This window comes from Mesoplodon bidens (genome assembly GCF_964165515.1).
Source record: "Mesoplodon bidens genome assembly, chromosome: 2".
NCBI classification, from domain to species: Eukaryota; Metazoa; Chordata; class Mammalia; order Artiodactyla; family Ziphiidae; genus Mesoplodon; species Mesoplodon bidens.
In genome coordinates this window covers 110,264,883-110,284,155 of record NC_138177.1, presented here as the reverse complement: position 1 = coordinate 110,284,155, position 19,273 = coordinate 110,264,883, and the positions used below count along the sequence as shown (strand labels likewise).

Sequence of the window (19,273 nt, the reverse complement as noted above, 5' to 3'; positions counted from 1 at the left end):
AAATAAAAAATTTCAAAAAAATAGACACCAAGTCTAAAAAGACTTACAGTGTTTTCACTTTCATTATCAGCTAGCTTCTCTAACAAGGTGGATAAACTGTCCCCTCTCTGTGGAAAAAAGAAGTTGTAAATCAGTGTTCACAAACTATATTTCTCTACATAAAAAAGTAGAAAATGGAATAAGCATCACTTAAGAAATTAATATGGACAACTACTATGCATATGGACAACTACTATGCATACTTCAGTTTTTTAAAAAGTTAACCATCAGAAAGATTTTTGCTTAAGTGTTCCAAATTTTTTTTTTTTTTTTTGCGGTACGCGGGCCTCTCACCGTTGTGGCCTCTCCCGTTGCGGAGCACAGGCTCCGGACGCCCAGGCTCAGCGGCCATGGCTCACGGGCCCAGCCGCTCCGCGGCATGTGGGATCCTCCCAGACCGGGGCACGAACTCGTGTCCCCTGCATCAGCAGGCGGACCCTCAACCACTGCGCCACCAGGGAAGCCCCCCAAATCAATTTTTATCCACAATTTATGAAATCAGTTAATTTACTAAATTAATTTCTAAATAATGCCTCATAAAGTACAAGCCAATGAAATAAAAATCTTGTATACAAAGGAGGCTCACAATGCTGATTGTAAACAGGTAAAAATTATAAACAGCCTAAAGTCTAGCAAAAAGAAATGTTTTAAAGAATTACAGCAGGGGGCTTCCCTGGTGGCACAGTAGTTGAGAATCTGCCTGCTAATGCAAGGGACACGGGTTCGAGCCCTGGTCTGGGAAGATCCCACATGCCGTGGAGCAACTGGACCCGTGAGCCACAACTACTGAGCTTGCGCGTCTGGAGCCTGTGCTCCGCAACAAGAGAGGCCACGATAGTGAGAGGCCCACACACCACGATGAAGAGTGGCCCCTGCTTGCCGCAACTAGAGAAAGCCCTCGCACAGAAACGAAGACCCAACACAGCCAAAAATAAATAAATAAAATAAAAATTTAAAAAAAAAGAATTACAGCAAATCAATAACAGAATTCCATGTAGATATTTTAAATGAGAACGAAAAATGTTTATTCATTTTGAGGGTCATACATACGTATGACTTCATTTATATGAAATATCTGAAATCAGCAAATCCATAGATAGAGAAAAAGTAGATAATGGACTAAAGAGGGGGTAGTGGGGATGGGAAGTAAAATTCTAAAGGGCAATGGGTTTCTTTTTGTAGTGAAGAAAATGCTCTAAGGTTGATAGTGGTGATGGCTACACAATTCTGTGAATATACTAAAAATCACTGAATTGCATACTTTAAACCGGTGAACTGTATGGTATGTGAATTACATCTCGGTGAAACTGTTAAAAAAGGAATATATGAATGTATAAATACAATGTACACAAGGGCTTAAATTCTAAGAGTATTTTATTGTAATCAACTGAAATGAAGTATATAACAAATAATGAAAGTTTTTGAGATTGAAAATAAAAATATATTTTCTATAAAAATATGCTTTCATGTAAAACTATTTATGAAACATTGAAAGTGGGGGTTAATGATTGCCATTTCAAACAAAAAGAATCATTTCCATTTCAAATATACCAATATTTTAATTTCTACAGTTCAAGAAATAATATACCCTTCAAGTGAGAAATATCACTATTAAAATAGTGCTTAGTATTTCTTACTTGTTGGTGTTCTGTCTTTCTAAGAAGATGTTCTAAAGTTTGTTTTAAATGTTTAAAAGTGTCTAATTCTTTTCTTAATATTTCCTTCTGTTTAGAAATCTTCAAATTGGATGCAGAAAGATCAGTCTGACAAAATATAAGAAGCACATACACATTTTAAGATATAGCATTAAGACACTCTAAAATATAATACTACTATTATCAAAGAATACTTTTTCCTAGTAATAAAATCATTCTTTTGCACATAGTAGTAGTAAGATATGCCAGGTTTTTCAGCAGTAAATAGTATATGTTACATGGCTCTAAAGTAAAATGAAATCAAAATAAGGGCTTAAACCCTAAAGTATTTCAGGCATTTATTTTAATAAAACTAATAGAATACAATCTATTTTTTTGTCCTTAACTCAAACTTTAGTACACTGAACTTTTAGAATGGAGGTTTCTATTCCACACAATACTATAGAAAATATATTTCATCTCTCAAGAGTGAAAGTGAAGAGTGAGAATGAAGAATATTTTAAATTCACTCTTGAGAAAAGCTGACTCTAGTTCAACTCAGGTAAGGCAAGCACCAAGGTGCTTTCTAGCTTAGCGTCTCATCAAATACATGCCTGAGATTATCTTTGAGGAAAAGAATTGCAATTAATGACATAGGAATGAAGAACACTAATAAACCTGCATTTTTTATATTAAATACCAGTATGTGAGCATAACTACTACAGATATGAGACCTCAGTTAATGCATTCTGAGTATTATCCTAGCTTCTCATTTTATTACACATTCACTCGGCAAGTACTCACATTTTCAAAACTAATCTCTTCAATGGTGTCCTTAAATAATGGCAAAAGTAATTCTACAGAACAAGTTGCTAACTCGGCTTCCTTAAATGTTGCTTCCAATTTGGTCTTCTCAGTTAGGATGTCTTGCTTTAGGCTAATTAGATATGCACAAATAAAATTTAAGTTAAAGCTGTTACATAAGCTAGTTATGCTTTTAATGCAAACAGAGCATAACATGATTAAATACTACAGTTCCATAAATTGCTCTGCAAAATATAACAGTAAATTGTCACTGAAAATGAATTTTTTCTGTACTTCCATATTTTTTCTACACTTAACTATACATGGAAAGACAGTTTTTAAAATGTTAAGATATGTAAAACACAAAGACTACCAACAGCAATGTACTCCTGTGCTATTTGATAATTATTGAACATCTCTTCTCCGGTTTGTAAAATGATTTGTGTGAATGTGTTCGTGTCTTTTTTTCTTCCCTTCCTTCTCCCTTACTCCAAAGCCAAAAGATTTGTCTTCCTAGACCTTATTCCAAAATGCTTTCTTGAACCTTATTGTTTTTCACAAAAAAAATTCCTCCAGAAAAATGTGTAAGCTAAACAAATGGAACACAAAAAACTAAACCTCTCCAATTATCTAAAAATCCTTCACATTTGGCTTTATAAAACATTATTATCATTCAAAACAAAAGTGATAATATTTGCTTTCTTGATTACATTTTACACAGACATTACTGTGTATCACTGTAAGATACATTTTTGGGTACGGGGGCTCACATTTTTACATCCCGAAATTGGGATGCTTCTTACAATCTCTGTCAGTCTGGAAGCAGTCCTGAGCTGTCTTTCCTGTACAGGTCCAGAACTTACAGAATGAGAATCCAATGTTTTGAAGAATATCCCAGAGATGGGGTACAGCACTTTTTTAACCCGTAACAACAAAGGGTCATAGAGAGGGATTGGAGGAGTTGTTGAAGTAGGAATGTTTAGCAACATTCTAGAAGCAAGACCCCAAGGTAGGCTTGCTGTATGTTGTAAGAGCCCATCACCAATAAATTTCATTTCAGTTATAGATGCTCCTAAGAAATACCAGTACATATCACCAATACTCTTAATAGCAAGGATAACTCTGAGTCAAAAAGTGACTCATAAGAGTTGGGCTTTGAGTATAAAGAAGTTTTGAGAATACCTTACCTACTTTATTTCATTCACATTTTATTTTTATATAAGCGCAGAGTTATTTGGACTAAAAATCTATGTATAAGTTTGAAGGAGCTTTTTCAATATTTATAAATAAAATTCCAAGCAATAAGAAAGCATTGTGTCTTTCTTTAATTGACACCTTTTTTCTTTTATGGAACATAATGTAATGGCTCAGCAACATGAATGGCATCTTAGAGGCTATGTCTCTAAGAAGTAGACTGTATTCTTAAGCACCACTTAAGATGTCTTAAAATGATGGGCCCAATGAAGATGGTTGCTACAAAAGACAGTTATCATTATTAAAAACCATGTATACAAAGTCAAGAATGATTATATATGACCAAACATCATTTTCATTTAAGCTAAACTAGAAGTTGGACTATAGTATCCATAGCAACAAGCATGGTATTTTAAGACTGTCATTTTTGGGAGCAATGAGTCATACAAATAACAAGCGCACTCTCCATACTAAAGAAGCAAAATATGACAGGTATTTGTTAGATAGCAATATCCCAAAAGACAGTGAATTAGTACTCATTAACTATATTTCCAATATTCCATAGTATTTATATTTTCATTTACATTAGTTAAAAAGATATATACTTGGGCCTCCCTGGTGGCGCAGTGGTTGAGAGTCCGCCTGCCGATGCAGGGGATACGGGTTCGTGCCCCGGTCTGGGAGGATCCCATATGCCGCGGAGCGGCTGGGCCCGTGAGCCGTGGCCGCTGGGCCTGCGCGTCCGGAGCCTGTGCTCCGCAACGGGAGAGGCCACAACAGTGAGAGGCCCGCATACCACAAAAAAAAAAAAAAAAAAAAAAAAAAAAAAAAGATATATACTTTACAAAATTTTTTATAGGTAAGGTTTTAATTTTTAATTGTTTTCATTTAAGTTCCAAAATAACTAGGCAAATTCTGCTAAATGAGTACATCTGTAATCAGATTAAATAAATATAAATTACTAGGCTGTTAGATGATATTCTTGAAAGAATGCTGTGTTTGATTAAAATAATTTACAGTATGGACAAAACATGAAACCCTGAAATCAAAAAATTAAGCTATCCCCTGCTATTGTTGAGAATACCAGCTGAGATGACTTTCACTGGCATGCCGTGGTAAATGTTCTTTCTCTGGTATACTTTTAAAATGGGAAAAGAGTTCTTCTGAATGACTTCCATCATTTGTAGGCTTCTCCATAAATTTGGTAAATGGATTTACAGGTGGCTTCCACAACAAGTTCTCCACATAAGCTGAAATCTAGGAAATATTTTAATTATTAAACATCATTTCAGTAGATTCTTTTTTCCTGCTATTACCCAATAAGATAAAAATCCTAAAGATCTGTAAAAGAATAATATTTCACACTTGAAATTATAACTGCTACTCATTGTGATACTAATTCAAAATAGTATAAAAATTGCATAGCATAATCATTCAACGATTGCCAACTTCCATACAGTTTCCAAAAGGCCCACTATTTTCTACATACTCACAAGAATGTAGAAATTATTAGTCTATTTCTTGAAGTATTATAATAATATCCTAATCCAATTGGACTAGAAAATGGATATAAAAACCACAGAATAACTATCATTCTCTGTTGCATTAGATTTATCCAATAGGAAATGTATGTTATTCATGCCTGTAACAGTAAAAATTTAAGATACTTTTGAAAGTATTTGGCAACAATAGCTACAAAGAAGATTAGTTGTTTTTTTAAAGTAGACTTTTCAATATTAAATTCATTTATTCCTATAATTAAATATTTTTAAAAAAACCTCAATCTAGGATATTCTTTGGTGATAATGAATGGACAGATGGCATTACTTCTAAGTTTTACTAAATAATCTAATTGTTTTCTCTCAAACTTGGAGATGTCATTTTTAAAATGTGAATATTTATGAATTTCTTCAAAACGATTCCATTTTAAGTAATGAGTTAGTGCTTTGGCAATCATTAAGGCTGTATTTTTTCAAATCTAATATATGGAAATGTGTCTCCCTGACTTTGTTTATACAAAATCAAATGTCATATTTAAGGTTCTCCGCATTTTTTTCAGAGACATTTTACCTCTTTGTAATTTATTTTTATTTACCTGTATCGTAACATACATATGTTCAAGAATTTTCAATACTTTAAGTAGACGTGAAATTAAAGGTTGAAAATTATTCACTATATTTAATTAGCAATTCAGAAATCCTTTCCTGTCTGTAAAAATTTATCTATTTTTTTTGTCCAAAGGTTCTATATACCAGAAAGATAAATATTTAGGATACAGGCCAGTGAAAAGCATCCTCATATTTTTTCAATACTAGCAACTCACGTCAAAATGGAAATGTTGAATAAGATACACATAGTCTAAGATGATCTACCTGAATGCTGCAAACACGCATCTGTTATTAGGACATAACAACATTTTGAGCTATTGGTAGCCCAGAAAAATTAAAAACATATGGATACGCAAAATCAAATGAAAAACCAAACCTAAAGGTGAAGAAGAATATGCTTGGATAAGTCACTGCCATCAAGAAAATTATCATCTACTCATTTGTCCAGTTTTGGTACTTATCTTTTGTCCATTCACTTGTTTAAATATTCATCTCTCTGTACAATGGAATCTCAAAAAAGAATGTCTTATTTATTGGAATCCTCAGCACCTATAAGCCTTGTAAAAGCTAAGCAATATTTCAAGGAGAGGACTCAAGGCTTAGAGCAATTAATGAATAAGATGAATAAAGACTGCTGCTTTTCTACTTACCTTTTCAGGGATCATTAAAAGAAAAATAGTTCATATATTTAAAATAAAAGTTCACAAATCAGTGTAAGAGGGTAGAGATCTTCAATTTATTGAAAACATTTTATGAGGTAAGATTCAGTTTGGTATCAGTACTTTAAATGAGTTCTTGCTTGGCTTTGTGGGCTATTGGCAGCTACTTATATAATTTTTCTATAAGTTTTGTCACATGATAAAATCATACAACATAAGTAATTGTATCTTATCTTAAAGGGTAAACAAATAAAACTAACATATTATAAAAATAGGGATTTTTAGAATGACTTTTAGCCCAACATTCTAAAATGTTATCTTCATTACTGATTTCTCAAAACGTGAAACAGAGAACTGGGTATGTCTCAAATATTTGCATAGAAATTATCAACTATCATATTCTCACAATCTAGAAATGAATATAGGATAAATATTGTTGAGAGGTTCCAAGGTACTCCACTATTTTTGTGTTGTGGCAATACTTTAACCAAAAACATATGTGTGCTGAACGATGTAATAATTTTCTTTAGCAAAAAAAATCCTGCCTTTATAAAAAATGCTATAATTTTGGGAGACCAAATGTATTCTTGAGAGGAAAAGCAGACATTTCACAGAAAATGTTTTCAATTATGTAGAATAAACTGCCAATTTACAAATGTATTATACTTTTGTATAACTTGTTAGTGGTGAAACAAAGACACATATTCTGCACACATACTTAATGATCAAATCCCTAAAGAATAGCAATTTAAAATATTTTTAATGTTTAAAGAATTAAATTTCCTATATAGAAATGACTTTATCAGTCCCCTACCCAAAAGGCATGTACTTAAAGCTTCTTCCAGGTGTGGTCATGGGTTTATGCTGATCCAGCTACACTCACTTCGCTATGTTCCGTTTTGGCCAGCAACAAGCATTTGAGGGATGGCTGTTCAGGGACCATGATGCTGGCCATGGTAAGAGAAAAGAAAGATCACAGTCCATGACCTTCCGCAGCACCTAGATTGTTCTACATAAAGTAACCAGCTCCAAGTATGTATTCAAAACTAATCTCTCTAAAGAGACTAGCATATGAATCTTGCAGATTTCAATTTGTTTTGCCAAACACTAATCCTTGGAAAACTAGTTCCCACTGGCTTCAAACAAAAGCACACAGCTTATACTGAAAAATTCACTATGAAATATTCAGCAAAGAATATCAAGTAGATACAGGAATGTTGCTAATTTCCCACACTACTCTAAACACTAGTCAAAAGTTTACTAGAGAAGTAATTGTATGCCTTTTTGGACTCCATAGTGAAAAAAAAAAAAAGGTTTACGGAATTTGGAAGTAGGCAGAGTAAAAATAACCAGAAGTGGAAAACTGATCTTATCAGTAAAGGCTATCAAAACTGGAAAAAACATTTTCTGATATAGAGAGATTAACTTTGAAAAGTAATTAGCTAATGCTTCTGTCCAATGAATAAAGGAATTTAAAAATAAAAGGGTTGCAGATTGGATAATACAGGGGAAAAGGTTGACAGGAAGAGTGACTGATTTGTAAATAAAGGATACATACATACTTTCAAGGCCCAAGTCCTCCCTCCTTCTCAAAATGTTCCTCTGACTGCTCCAGCCCACCAAGAATCCTAAACATTTAATAATATTCTCAGAATCATACAGTTTATAATGTAATTGCTCCATAAATGGTAATATTTTAGTTCTTCTTTAAACTTGCTACTAAATCTGTGAGGGCAAATATACCCATCACCATCTACCCTCAAAAATTAATCAGTGAGAGGCATAGGTTAGGTTCCAATATACAAGTTAGGGTCACCAAATAATTTATTGTTCAAACTGAAACACTTTTGAGATGAAGCCCCACAGAGAACCCAATTATCAAGAAGACAGGACCAAAGATGTTCAGAACATTGTCTAACCCCAAATAGTCAGTATCCTTTATCAGATAAACATAAAACATTTTCCTTCCCTTCAACACGAGGACAGCATGAGGACATGCTGCCATTTATTAACAGCATTCACTGACCAAAAACCTACACTGTTGCTATTATCATCCAAAGGCTACCCATTGAAGAAACCAAGTTTTACAAAACAGCTTGACCAAGATTACAAGTAAGAAAGTGGTGGAACTCAGTTTTGATCTGAAAGCCATCAGGTACTGAAATATAAATATAAGAATCTACACAGCTGAAAGTAACATACAAACTTCCCTTTTATAAGAGTGTTTTAGCACTCTCATAAATTCAGTTTATATTTAAAAAAAAAAAAAAGAAGGGCTTCCCTGGTGGCGCAGTGGTTGAGAGTCCGCCTGCCGATGCAGGGGACACGAGTTCGTGCCCCGGTCCGGGAAGATCCCATATGCCGCGGAGCGGCTGGGTCCGTGAGCCATGGTCGCTGAGCCTGCGCGTCCGGAGCCTGTGCTCCACAACGGGAGAGGCCACAACAGTGAGAGGCCCACGTACCGCAAAAAAAAAAAAAAAAAAAAAAAAAAGAAAAAGAAAAGAAAATTGTTCTGTACAAGGAAATGAAGGATGAATAAGATTGAGCTCCTTGAAGGCACAGACTACAAGTCTAAAGAGAGAGCAGTGAGCAGAACACTAAAATCCAGTGTGCTAAAGACTATGATGGGGACTCATCAGGTTCCGCGAAAGCAACTGGCAGGATCCTGGGAGACTTCCCAAAGGTGGATCCTCAGTAGAGCCCAGCAGAACAAGTTTGAGCTTGGCAAAAGGGAACAGAAAACAGGCATTCCGGATAGAGGGTAAAGTACCAGCAAAAACAAGGAATCATGACGGAACATGATTTGAAAGGGCACGTGGCAAAAGATGAGACTGGACACATGAAAGTAGACACTGTATACCAAGCTCAAGAGCTTGAATTTTTTCCTAAAGGTTAAGACAGACCATTAAATAATTTTAAGCAGGAGAATGACAGATCAGAAGTGCATCTTTAAAAGGTAAGTACAGTGGTGTTTTGGAAATTGGACTAGGCATATGGAGGAGACGAGAGGAGAAGCAGTGATCAGGTTATTAGGGTCTCAAGAGAGATGAAATTCCAACATTCTTTTCCAACAAAAATTTTTGAAGAAATCAAAAGTTGTTGCCACTGATGATTTAAAAAAAAAACATGAAAAACAATGAAGGAATTAGAATACAGGAATAGCAAGAGATCAGTATGGAAAGAAATGATCAAATGTAACCCCTCATTTACCCATGACCATCTGAATGGATTGCTCCACATCTAAGTTGCAGGAAATGATTACTTACCCCTTTAAATACAAAAATTAAATTAGACCAGTTTGAAGAAAATCTTTTAAAAGTATGTATTATTTCTTCCTTCTCAGAGTACAGATAGACTGAACATAATTTAACCGTTCCTGATGACCCAGAGGCAGCATATAAAAAAGAAAGAACACTGGGCCAGATTCATCAGTTCACAGTCCTTATGAGCCACCTGACACAGACAACCCTTAGCTTCAATAGCCCTTTGGTTCTCTCTCCTACAAAATGAGAAGAAGCTTTGCCAGCCAAAGCTGTCGTGAGGTTTGAACAGAATGAAGTAGAAACAGGTGGGGGGTTTTGTTTGTTTAATTTAGGACCCCTTTGGTCACTCTGTTGGGGCTGCTTTCCCACCAGGCCTTCTCTTTAATTTTTTTCATCTTAAAAAAAAAAAAATCGTCCTGAGTCAATCACCATTCCCGAAATTACTTGCAGGCCTGAGTTGTCTGTATAGAACCAACTCTTAACTTCAAACCAATCCTTTCAAAATCTATTCTTTGCAGAATTATTACAAGTCATTTTCAATGTAGTCAAAAATTGACTGAGTTCTACTAAACCAGAGCCCAGGAGAACAATTACTGACTTCCAACAGAACTGTGCCCAAGGGGATAGATGTTCTGTCAACCTCGTTGCTATACCCAGATCCTTGGGTCTCGGTCACTTGCACAAACTAAGCAGTGATTAGTAGCAATATAAACAAAGCCATTTTCTCATACCTCTGGGTGTTTGAGATGCAAAAACTATCCTATTAATACACATCAATTGTGAAATTAGAAGAAAATGAGAAGCAAAAAATGGATACCTGGTTGTTAAGGGCCAAGACAAACATTGCCGTGACAATCTTATTAAAGCAGAAAGGTATCAAACACATTTTAAAAGTCGACAAGCTTACCGCAGTCTATTCCTTTAACCATAACTAACCAAGTGGTGCTTAAAACTACTCCAAGAACCTCATTCGTTCACAAACACCTGAAACCTTACTATGTGTGAGGTGATAGGGAAACTTCGTCTCTGCAATAGACTTTATCCCCAACACCAGCCGAAGTCTGGCTATGGTTTCCTCACTAAACAAGCACCACTTACTGACCACCTACTCAAAACCTGGCACTGGTTAACATAGTCTCTTTTATTACAACCACTCTAAAGTGACTTATCCTCCTCATTTTACAGATAAGGAAGCTGAAGGCAGTAACGTTAGTGACCTGCCCAAACCACACACTTAAAGGAGTAGAGGCTGCACTCTAGGACCCTGGAGAACCAATTATTTCCCGAGGCCTGGAGTATTCTTTACTTAAGGAGCCCCGGAGCTTACCAGAGTCTGGCACATTATATGGTGGGCATTTAAAAACCAGCCGTATACGTAAGAGAGCACTATTTCGGTAAGAAACGATGCAGTGCCCGGGGCCGGCCGGGTCAGGGCTCCGTCCTGGACAAGCCCACCTCGGCTAAGATCTGCCCTGCTGTCCCAGGGACCACACACTTCCTCGCTGCCTTTCCCAAGCCCAGGCTGTCTGGGGGTAGAGGACGGTGTACGCAGAAAGCGGCTGAGGTCAGTTTTGGGTGGACGCGAGGGCCTCTCACTTCCGTGACCCACCGTGGCCACCGCCCCGCCCCCAGAGCTGCCCGCGGTAACTGACCCTCGGCAATTCCAGCCGAGGAAGCTTGCTTCCCGCTTCAAAAGCACGCCGACGTCCCTACCGCTGCGTCAGTACGTCGCCGTGACGTCAGCCCGCCGCCGCTCCGCTGTGAAAGGGGTCCGCCGGGGCCGCCAAGGCTGACGCTCGGTGAATGTTAGCGCAAGCCGCCCGTGAGCATACCTGTGTTCTCCAGCCCTGGGTCGGCTAGAACGGAGCGGGACGCGGGGGGCAGTGCAGTGGGTGAAAGCTAGGAAGGAAGGCAAGGACTCGACGCGGGAAGCAGGCGAACTCCTAGAACGGCTCGCGGTGGCAGAATGCCCAACAAGGTGCAAGCGGGACAAAGCGGAGTTGGTAACCAGCAAGTGGCTTCTCTGGCAACGGCCGCCCCGCCCCTTCCGTCGGGCTCGCAGCGGCGCAGCCAATTGGCCGAGCTCGGGAAAGCGAGCGCCGGCGTCTGCTGCTATTGGCAGGAGTGAGGGGGAGGAGCCCGGGAGAGGAGCTTTGTCTCTCTGTTGGTTCTCCCAGTGAACTCCCCCGACCCCGCGACCGTTTGTTTTCCGAGAAGGGTAGCATTTGTGTGTAGTTACCAAAAAATCCTGAGTTCAACCAGAAAGGGAAATAAGGCCGATGGATTCCAAATTTTCTGACACTTGGCCTGCAAGTGTCCTGCTTTTGCTTTTTAAAGGAGGAGATTTGAAAAAGCCAAGGCAACCACGTTGGAAGAAAGCTCGTTATAAATGTAAACAGCTAAAATCTGTTTATCTGAGATCATTCCCTGGGCCTATTTTCTCCTGTTAAATGAGGGAGCCGGACGGTGATCTCGAAGGAATCTTTCAGGTCACAAATTATTTGTATCTGTGCTACAGCCAGCTGGTATGGTTTATAAACGGAACAAGGCCAGATTCTATTTGGAAAAGTAAAAAAAAAAAAGTTATCCAACGCCTCAACCTAACGTTCAAAATCGTAGGCTATCACATTAGGTTCACAAATAGAGGCACTATCAACTGAGCAGTTTAACCATGGCATACGTCTTATTGGTTTCACTAAAGAATATTTTCTACTGATAATTCCAGCAATGCTTCCCCCCCCGCCGCCCCCCCTCCCCCAGCTATATGATTGTCCAGCAAAAAGTTCCCCAACCAGTTTATTTATCTCTTGTAAAAATAAAATACAGTGTGTGTGTGAAAAAAAAAAAAAGTTCCCCAACACATTAGCTTCCATATATGCAAATGTTAATAAGCACTGGGAACTGGGGATTTACGTACATACTCTCTCACTGATGCATCATAACCTTCGGCAAGTCAACTAGCTTCTCTGGGCTAGTCCTCTCATCTGCAAAAAAAAAAAGAAAAGAAAAGAGGAAGAGGACAGGTAGAGTTGGGGGCAAGGAACATAATTCTTGGGATTTTTCTAGCACTAAGCTGGGATTCTAGCTAAACTTGCTAACTTGCCATAATTAGAAAAATAATTGTACACAGAAGTTAGGCTGCTGTTAAGAAAAATACTTATTTTAATTAAATTGCATTGGTATTATAAGTTACCACCTGTGTAAGACATTCAAGAGGAAACATTCACAAAATCTCAAAATGATTACATAAGATTCTCAAATTGACTTATTTAACTGAATTGTCCAGGTAAAGTACATACGGCATCCCTCATCCTCTAAATCTAATCTGTTGCTGAAATCTTGTTGGATAGTGAACTTTTGGATAGAAAGATCCCTTATTCCAGTTTTACATAAATGGGAAAATAACAGTTCATTCCAGCCCATTCAAAACCCCCAATTTCCCCAAATATCTTTAAACACTTGACCACCTGTGAAACGTTCCACCAAGGATTTCTGCATAATTTAAAGAAGAGACCAGCATACTTTTTCTATAAAGGGTCACACAGTAAATATTTTAAATTCTGTGGGTTATACAGCCTCTGTCATACTTAACTCTGCCACTGTTGTTTAAAAGATGCCATAGAGGATACATAAATACATGGCTTGGCTGTGCTCCAATAAAACTTTTTTTAAAAATAAATTTATTTATTTTTGGCTGCATTGGGTCGTCTTTGCTGTGTGCAGGCTTTCTCTAGTTGCCGTGAGCAGGGGCTACTCTGTTGCAGTGCGTGGGCTTCTCATTGCAGTGGCTTCTCTTGTTGCGGAGCATGGGCTGGAGGCGTGTGGTCTTCAGTAATTAGGCCATGCTGCCTCAGTAGTTGTGGCTCACAGGCTCTAGAGCACAGGCTCAATAGTTGTGGTACACGGGCTTAGTTGCTCCGTGACGTGTGGGATCTTCCCAGACCAGGGCTCAAACCCGTGTCCCCTGCATTGGCAGGCAGATTCTTAACCACTATGCCACAGGAAGTCCCTGTGCTCCAGTAAAACTTTATTTACAAAAATAAGTACCAGGATAGGTTTGGCCCACAGGACATGGTGTGCAAACTTCCGATATAAAGCATTTAAAATATCAAGTGCCTAATAATCATTAAACTCATTAGTGGGACATTTGTATGTAAGATGCAACAATGCAGTGTTGCATGAAAATTGTGTTTTTCTTCTTCATGACAACAAATGTATGTTATAATGTAAAAATTGCAAACAATGAAATAAAAAGTTAAAAGATACAGGATGAATAGCAATACTTAGCAAAATAAAAAAGCAATTTAAAAAAGTTTGGTGGTGTAATAAACTGTTTCCAAAATGGCATACAAACAATTCTTCTCATCCCTGTATACACATCACAAGTGGAGTCTGTTTCCCCTCCTCTTGAATTTGAACAATAGAATGTAGTGAAAGTGATCCTAGACCAGTTCCAGGCCTAGGCCTTGAGAGACCTAGCAGGTTCTGCTTTCCTCTCTTGGAAACCAGGGACCATGTAAGAAATCCAATTACCCTGCTGTAGAGGGAAACCCATCCAGATCCCAGCTGTTTGAGCCACTCACCTGAGGTACTAGACCTGTGAGCCAGTTGACTTTCAAGGCACAGCCTTGTTCCCTGAATGCAGCTGTGTAAGTGACCCTAGCCAATATCGTGATCCAAGGGGATGCAAGTTGAAACAACTTTAATATTGAGGGGGTAACCTAATATATCCCAGACCACTGGCCCAAGAAATTTTAGTAAGGTAGCAGAACCCTGAATTGTCATTTTCCCACTCTGAATTGCATGTGTTCTTTTTTTTTTTTCGTTGCGGAGCACAGTCTCTGGACGCGCAGGCTCAGCAGCCATGGCTCACGGGCCCAGCCGCGGACGGCATGTGGGATCTTCCCGGACCGGGGCACGAACCCGTGTCCCCTGCATCGGCAGGCGAACTCTCAACCACTGCGCCACCAGGGAAGCCCTTGCATGTGTTCTTTCCAGTATGTTTTAGTTTCCTTTTGTTATTTTATCGAACTTAGTGGATTGAAACAAAAACTGTTTTATTTGTTCTGAACTTCTTTCAGAAGTTCAGGCAGGGTTCAGCTGGGTGGTTCTTTTGGTTCATGTGGCAATAGCTGGGGTCTCTCACCAAGTTGAAACCATATTGCTGCTGAAGTTGGACTAACCAAGATGACTTTATTTATGTCTGGTGACTTGGTGGGTTCACTCGGGAAGCCAGGACCTCTTCCATTCTATCTATTGGCTCTCCGTGTGACCGAACTGAGCTTTTTTCATGGCAGCTTCATCCCAAGAGTAAGTGTTCCAAGCAACAAATGCAGAAGCTGCAGCTCTATGGCCACAGAAGTTACACAGAATCACTTATGCTGCATTTTGTTATCTAAAATAAAATAGAGAGTCAGCCCAAATCTGAGGGAAAGAGTAAAACATTCCACCTCTGAATGGGATAGTGTCAAGGTCCATAGCATCTATGGGAAAGACAATTTATTATACAAGGCATCTATGATATGTGCTATTTCTTGATCATTAGATCCTATCAGCACAGTATCATAAATGTAGTAGACAAAAGTGATGTCCCATAAGGTGAGGAAATCATCACTGTTCATGCACACTAAATTATGACAGGGAGCTAAAGAATTAACAAAGCCCTTACATAAAGCAATAAATTCTCCCCCATTCTCTCACTTCCAAATGAAAGTGAATAACTTCAGTTGCTTCATGCATATTAGAATGAATAAAAGACATTTTTTAGAGTGATATCTGAATGTTAGGTGTTAAGAATTGTGCTTATTCACCTAATAAAAAGACTACATCTAGATGTAGACCCATTCATCATAGGCGACCCATTCATCTTCTACACAGGCCAAATGGCAGGTTAAATGCTAGTGTGATGAGACTCATCACCCTGCATTTTTTGAGTCTTTGATGGTGGCACTGATCATTAGAATTTCCCCAGCTATATGGTGTTGCTTTGGCTTACTATTTCTTGTAGAAAAGACAGTTCTAGGGGCTACCAACTGGTGTTCCTATTTTAATAGCCATGAGTTAAGAAGCCAATGACAAGATATTGTAGGTCTCCACTAAGGTAATGAAGTTCAGGTCTCTCTTTATCAGATCTATCAACTTTTCATTATACAGATCAATTAGGATCCTAGCAGATTGTCCATCCATTTCATTGTAGGGATATCATGATCAATAATCCACTGTTAAAGATCCCTCTTAGTCAAATGACTATGATTACTACTCTAGCGCTCCTGCCCATTATGGTAACCACAACTACCTCATCTCTGATGGTTAAATGCAGTCATTTGGTCTCTGCCACTTTTGGATCCTATTATGTCCACTAGGGAATTGGGGATCCCATTCAATGGCATAATCTCCTAATTTCATCCCTGTGCTTAGAGGACAGAAGCTACAGTACTTTCAAAGGATTTTGGCATTCTCCTCCTCACTATTTTCTCATACATTAGTGAAGAGAAGGTCTTCTGGGCCTTCTCAGGACATATTTGGACATAGGTGACTGGGTCATGATGAATAACTGACCTAATGAATAGGTGACTGGAATGATAAATCCATTCCAAGCATCCTATCTCCCTAAGTCTTTTAAATCAATCCTCTAAAATGTATTGAGAGATTTCTAGCATCTCAACTTTATTTAGTGCAGGCCACCACTGAGTCCAGGTTTCAACCAACCAACTAAGAAAACCTTTAGAACAACTCCCAGATGCTCAGGCAAGCATGATGAATCCAAGGCCTCTGATAAGTATATCCACATTAAAAATTTTTGCCTCAACAAAAATTATATTCTTTCATGCCTGTTCTAACACCCTTGGAATTCATTATCATATTCCATAGGTTTCTGCCAATATGAATAAGCAAAATCTTGCCTATTTTTTAGTGTGAAAGCTTCCTAGGCCAGACTTTTTACTTATGCCCTGGAATATACTGGGGCATAATATACTGTGTAGGAACATCTACCAACTCTGTAGATCTATACCAGTGGCTCTTGACATTCTTTTTTGGAGTCAAAACTGGAAGCACGTGTGTGGGGGGTACTACCAGCATCTAGTGGGTAGAGGCCAAGGATGCTGCTAAACAGCCTACAATGCACAGGACAGCCCACACATAAAAAGAATTATTCAGTCTAAATGTCGATAGTGATGATATTAAGAAACCCTGTTACGATATGGAGACTACAGAGGTCACTAGCCACCTATGGCTATTGAACACTTAAAATGTGACTAGTTCAAACTGAGATACACTTTAAGTGCAAAATACACACTGATGTTGCATATGAAAAAGGAATGTAGAATACCTTAATAATTTTTATATTGAATACATGTTGAAATGATAGTATTTTGAATATATTGAGTTAAATACGATATATTATTAAAATTTAATTTTAACTTTTTTTACTATCTTTAATGTGGCTACTAGAAAATTTTAAATTACATATGTGGCTCACATTATATTTCTACTGGATGGTGCTGGTCTAGAGGTATACAGAAATGAAAACAGTGAGTTATGATAAGGTAAATTCCTCAGATAAAGTTATTTCAGAATCTTCAAAGAAGACAAGACCAGCCTTATAAGACAGGTAAGGAGGAGTTTTTCAGAAAGCAAAAAGCTCTCTAGGGTCTGTCTATCAAGATGATAGAATTATCTAAGTCTACTCAAACAGCTTCACTGACAATTCTCAAGATCCAGCTCCTTCTCAGTCATTGCCTTATCTTTTCACCTAGTCAGTCTGTTTATTCAACTTACCTTGTAAGTCAGCTCTTCACAGCATTAATATTTGATTTAGATATGTCATCCTAGCAACCTATAGACGCGGGCCTCTCACTGTTGTGGCCTCTCCCGTTGCGGAGCACAGGCTCTGGACACGCAGGCTCAGCGGCCATGGCTCACGGGCCCAGCCGCTCCGCGCCATGTGGGATCTTCCCGGACCAGGACACGAACCCGTGTCCCCTGCATCGGCAGGCGGACTCTCAACCACTGCGCCACCAGGGAAGCCCTAGAGGTATGTTTTTAAGGCAATCATAGAAGCTCTCCTGACCTCTGAGCTCATCACATTTTTCTTTGAGCCTCTTAATACAGTAGTAAAGAGCAAACCCACCCCACAGTCTTTGTATTCTTCATTTCTGCCATTCTCATCAAAGGTTTGCCTTCAATAACTACTTATTTCCTGATCACTACAGGCTGCTTTTAAATTGTTATAATTTACATTCAATAAAGTGCACAAATATTAAATGTTTAGAATATGAGTTTTGACAGTTATATTCACCCATGAAGCCACTACCTAAAACAAAGATACAGAACATTTACATCAACCTAGAAAGTTTATTTGTATTCCTTTCCAGTCCATCAGCCAAAACTACCTTTACCCCCTCTCACACACATACGTGCACACCAAGATAACCACTTTCTATTTTCTGTCACTAGAGGTTAATTTGCCTATTCTTGATCTTCATATAAATGCAATCATACATTCTAATTAATTTTGGGTCTAGCTTCTTTCACTCAATATATATATGACTTTTAGATTCAGTCATGTTCCATATTTTAGTACTTTGTTCCCTTTTATTTCTGAGTAGTATTCAGTTATATGAATATATCACAATTTATCACTTCTCCTGTTGATATTTTGGTAGTTTGCATTTTTTGGTTATTATGAATGCGGCTGATACAAACATTCTTGTAAAAGGCATTTTATAAACATATTTTTTCATTTGTTTACCTAGAAGTGGAAATGCTGGGTCATGGGATATATATATCTTTAAGTTTGTAAGAAAATGTCATATCCATCTTCAAAGTGCTTGTACCAGCAATGTATTAGGGTTCCAATTGCCTCACATCCTTGCCATCATTTATTATGGCAACCTTTTTATTTTAACTGTTTTAGTGGGTGTGAAGTGGCATCTCACTGTAATTTTAATTTGCATTTCCCTGATAACTAACAATTTTGTTGAGCACCTTTTTAATAGTTATGGGCCATATGTATATCTTTTGTGAAGTGTTATTCAAGTCTTTTGCCCAAATTTGTATTGGGTTATCTTTTTATTATTGATCTGTAGGAGTTCTTTATTTTTGTATTTTTATAAAATATAATATGAATATTTCCTCCCAGTCGGTATCTTGGCTATTCATTTTCTTAATGGTATCTTTTGATGAGCAGAATTTTAAAAATTTTGATACCACCTAGGTTATCAATATTTTTCCTTTTATGGTTTTGTGCTTTACAACTCCACATTTGTAAAGATATATGTTCTCTTCTAAAAGCTTTATGATTCTAAGCTTTTATATTTAAATACATGATCCATCTTGAATTCACTTTTTTGTAAGGAATGAAGTAGGAGTCAAGGTTAACTTTGTTATATACAGTTATCCAGTTGTATCTAATTGGCATCTTAGTCAGTTTGGGTTGCTATAACAAAAATACCATCGACTGGGTGATTTAAACAACAGAATGTTATTACCCACAGATCTGGAGGCTGGGAAGTCCAAGATCAAGATGCCAGCTGATTTGATTCCTCATGAGGACCCTCTTCTTAGTTTCC

General features: G+C 37.8%; 1 protein-coding gene across 9 annotated transcripts in view; it reads right to left on the bottom strand.

Annotated features, from left to right (window-relative positions):
• Positions 1–19,273, bottom strand: part of ODF2L (outer dense fiber of sperm tails 2 like) — a 56,699-nt gene that overhangs the window by 25,463 nt on the left and 11,963 nt on the right. For 2 of the 9 annotated variants that reach the window (XM_081225962.1, XM_081225968.1), the window contains exons 1-5: positions 11,029–11,344; positions 4,756–4,928; positions 2,478–2,610; positions 1,677–1,802; positions 48–107 (exon numbers count right to left, since the gene is read on the bottom strand). In XM_081225962.1, coding sequence (XP_081082088.1) covers positions 48–107; positions 1,677–1,802; positions 2,478–2,610; positions 4,756–4,928; positions 11,029–11,043 — 507 coding nt within the window. In that variant the 5' untranslated portion in view covers positions 11,044–11,344. The other 7 variants (XM_081225965.1, XM_081225964.1, XM_081225966.1 and 4 more) reach the window with 7 other exon arrangements.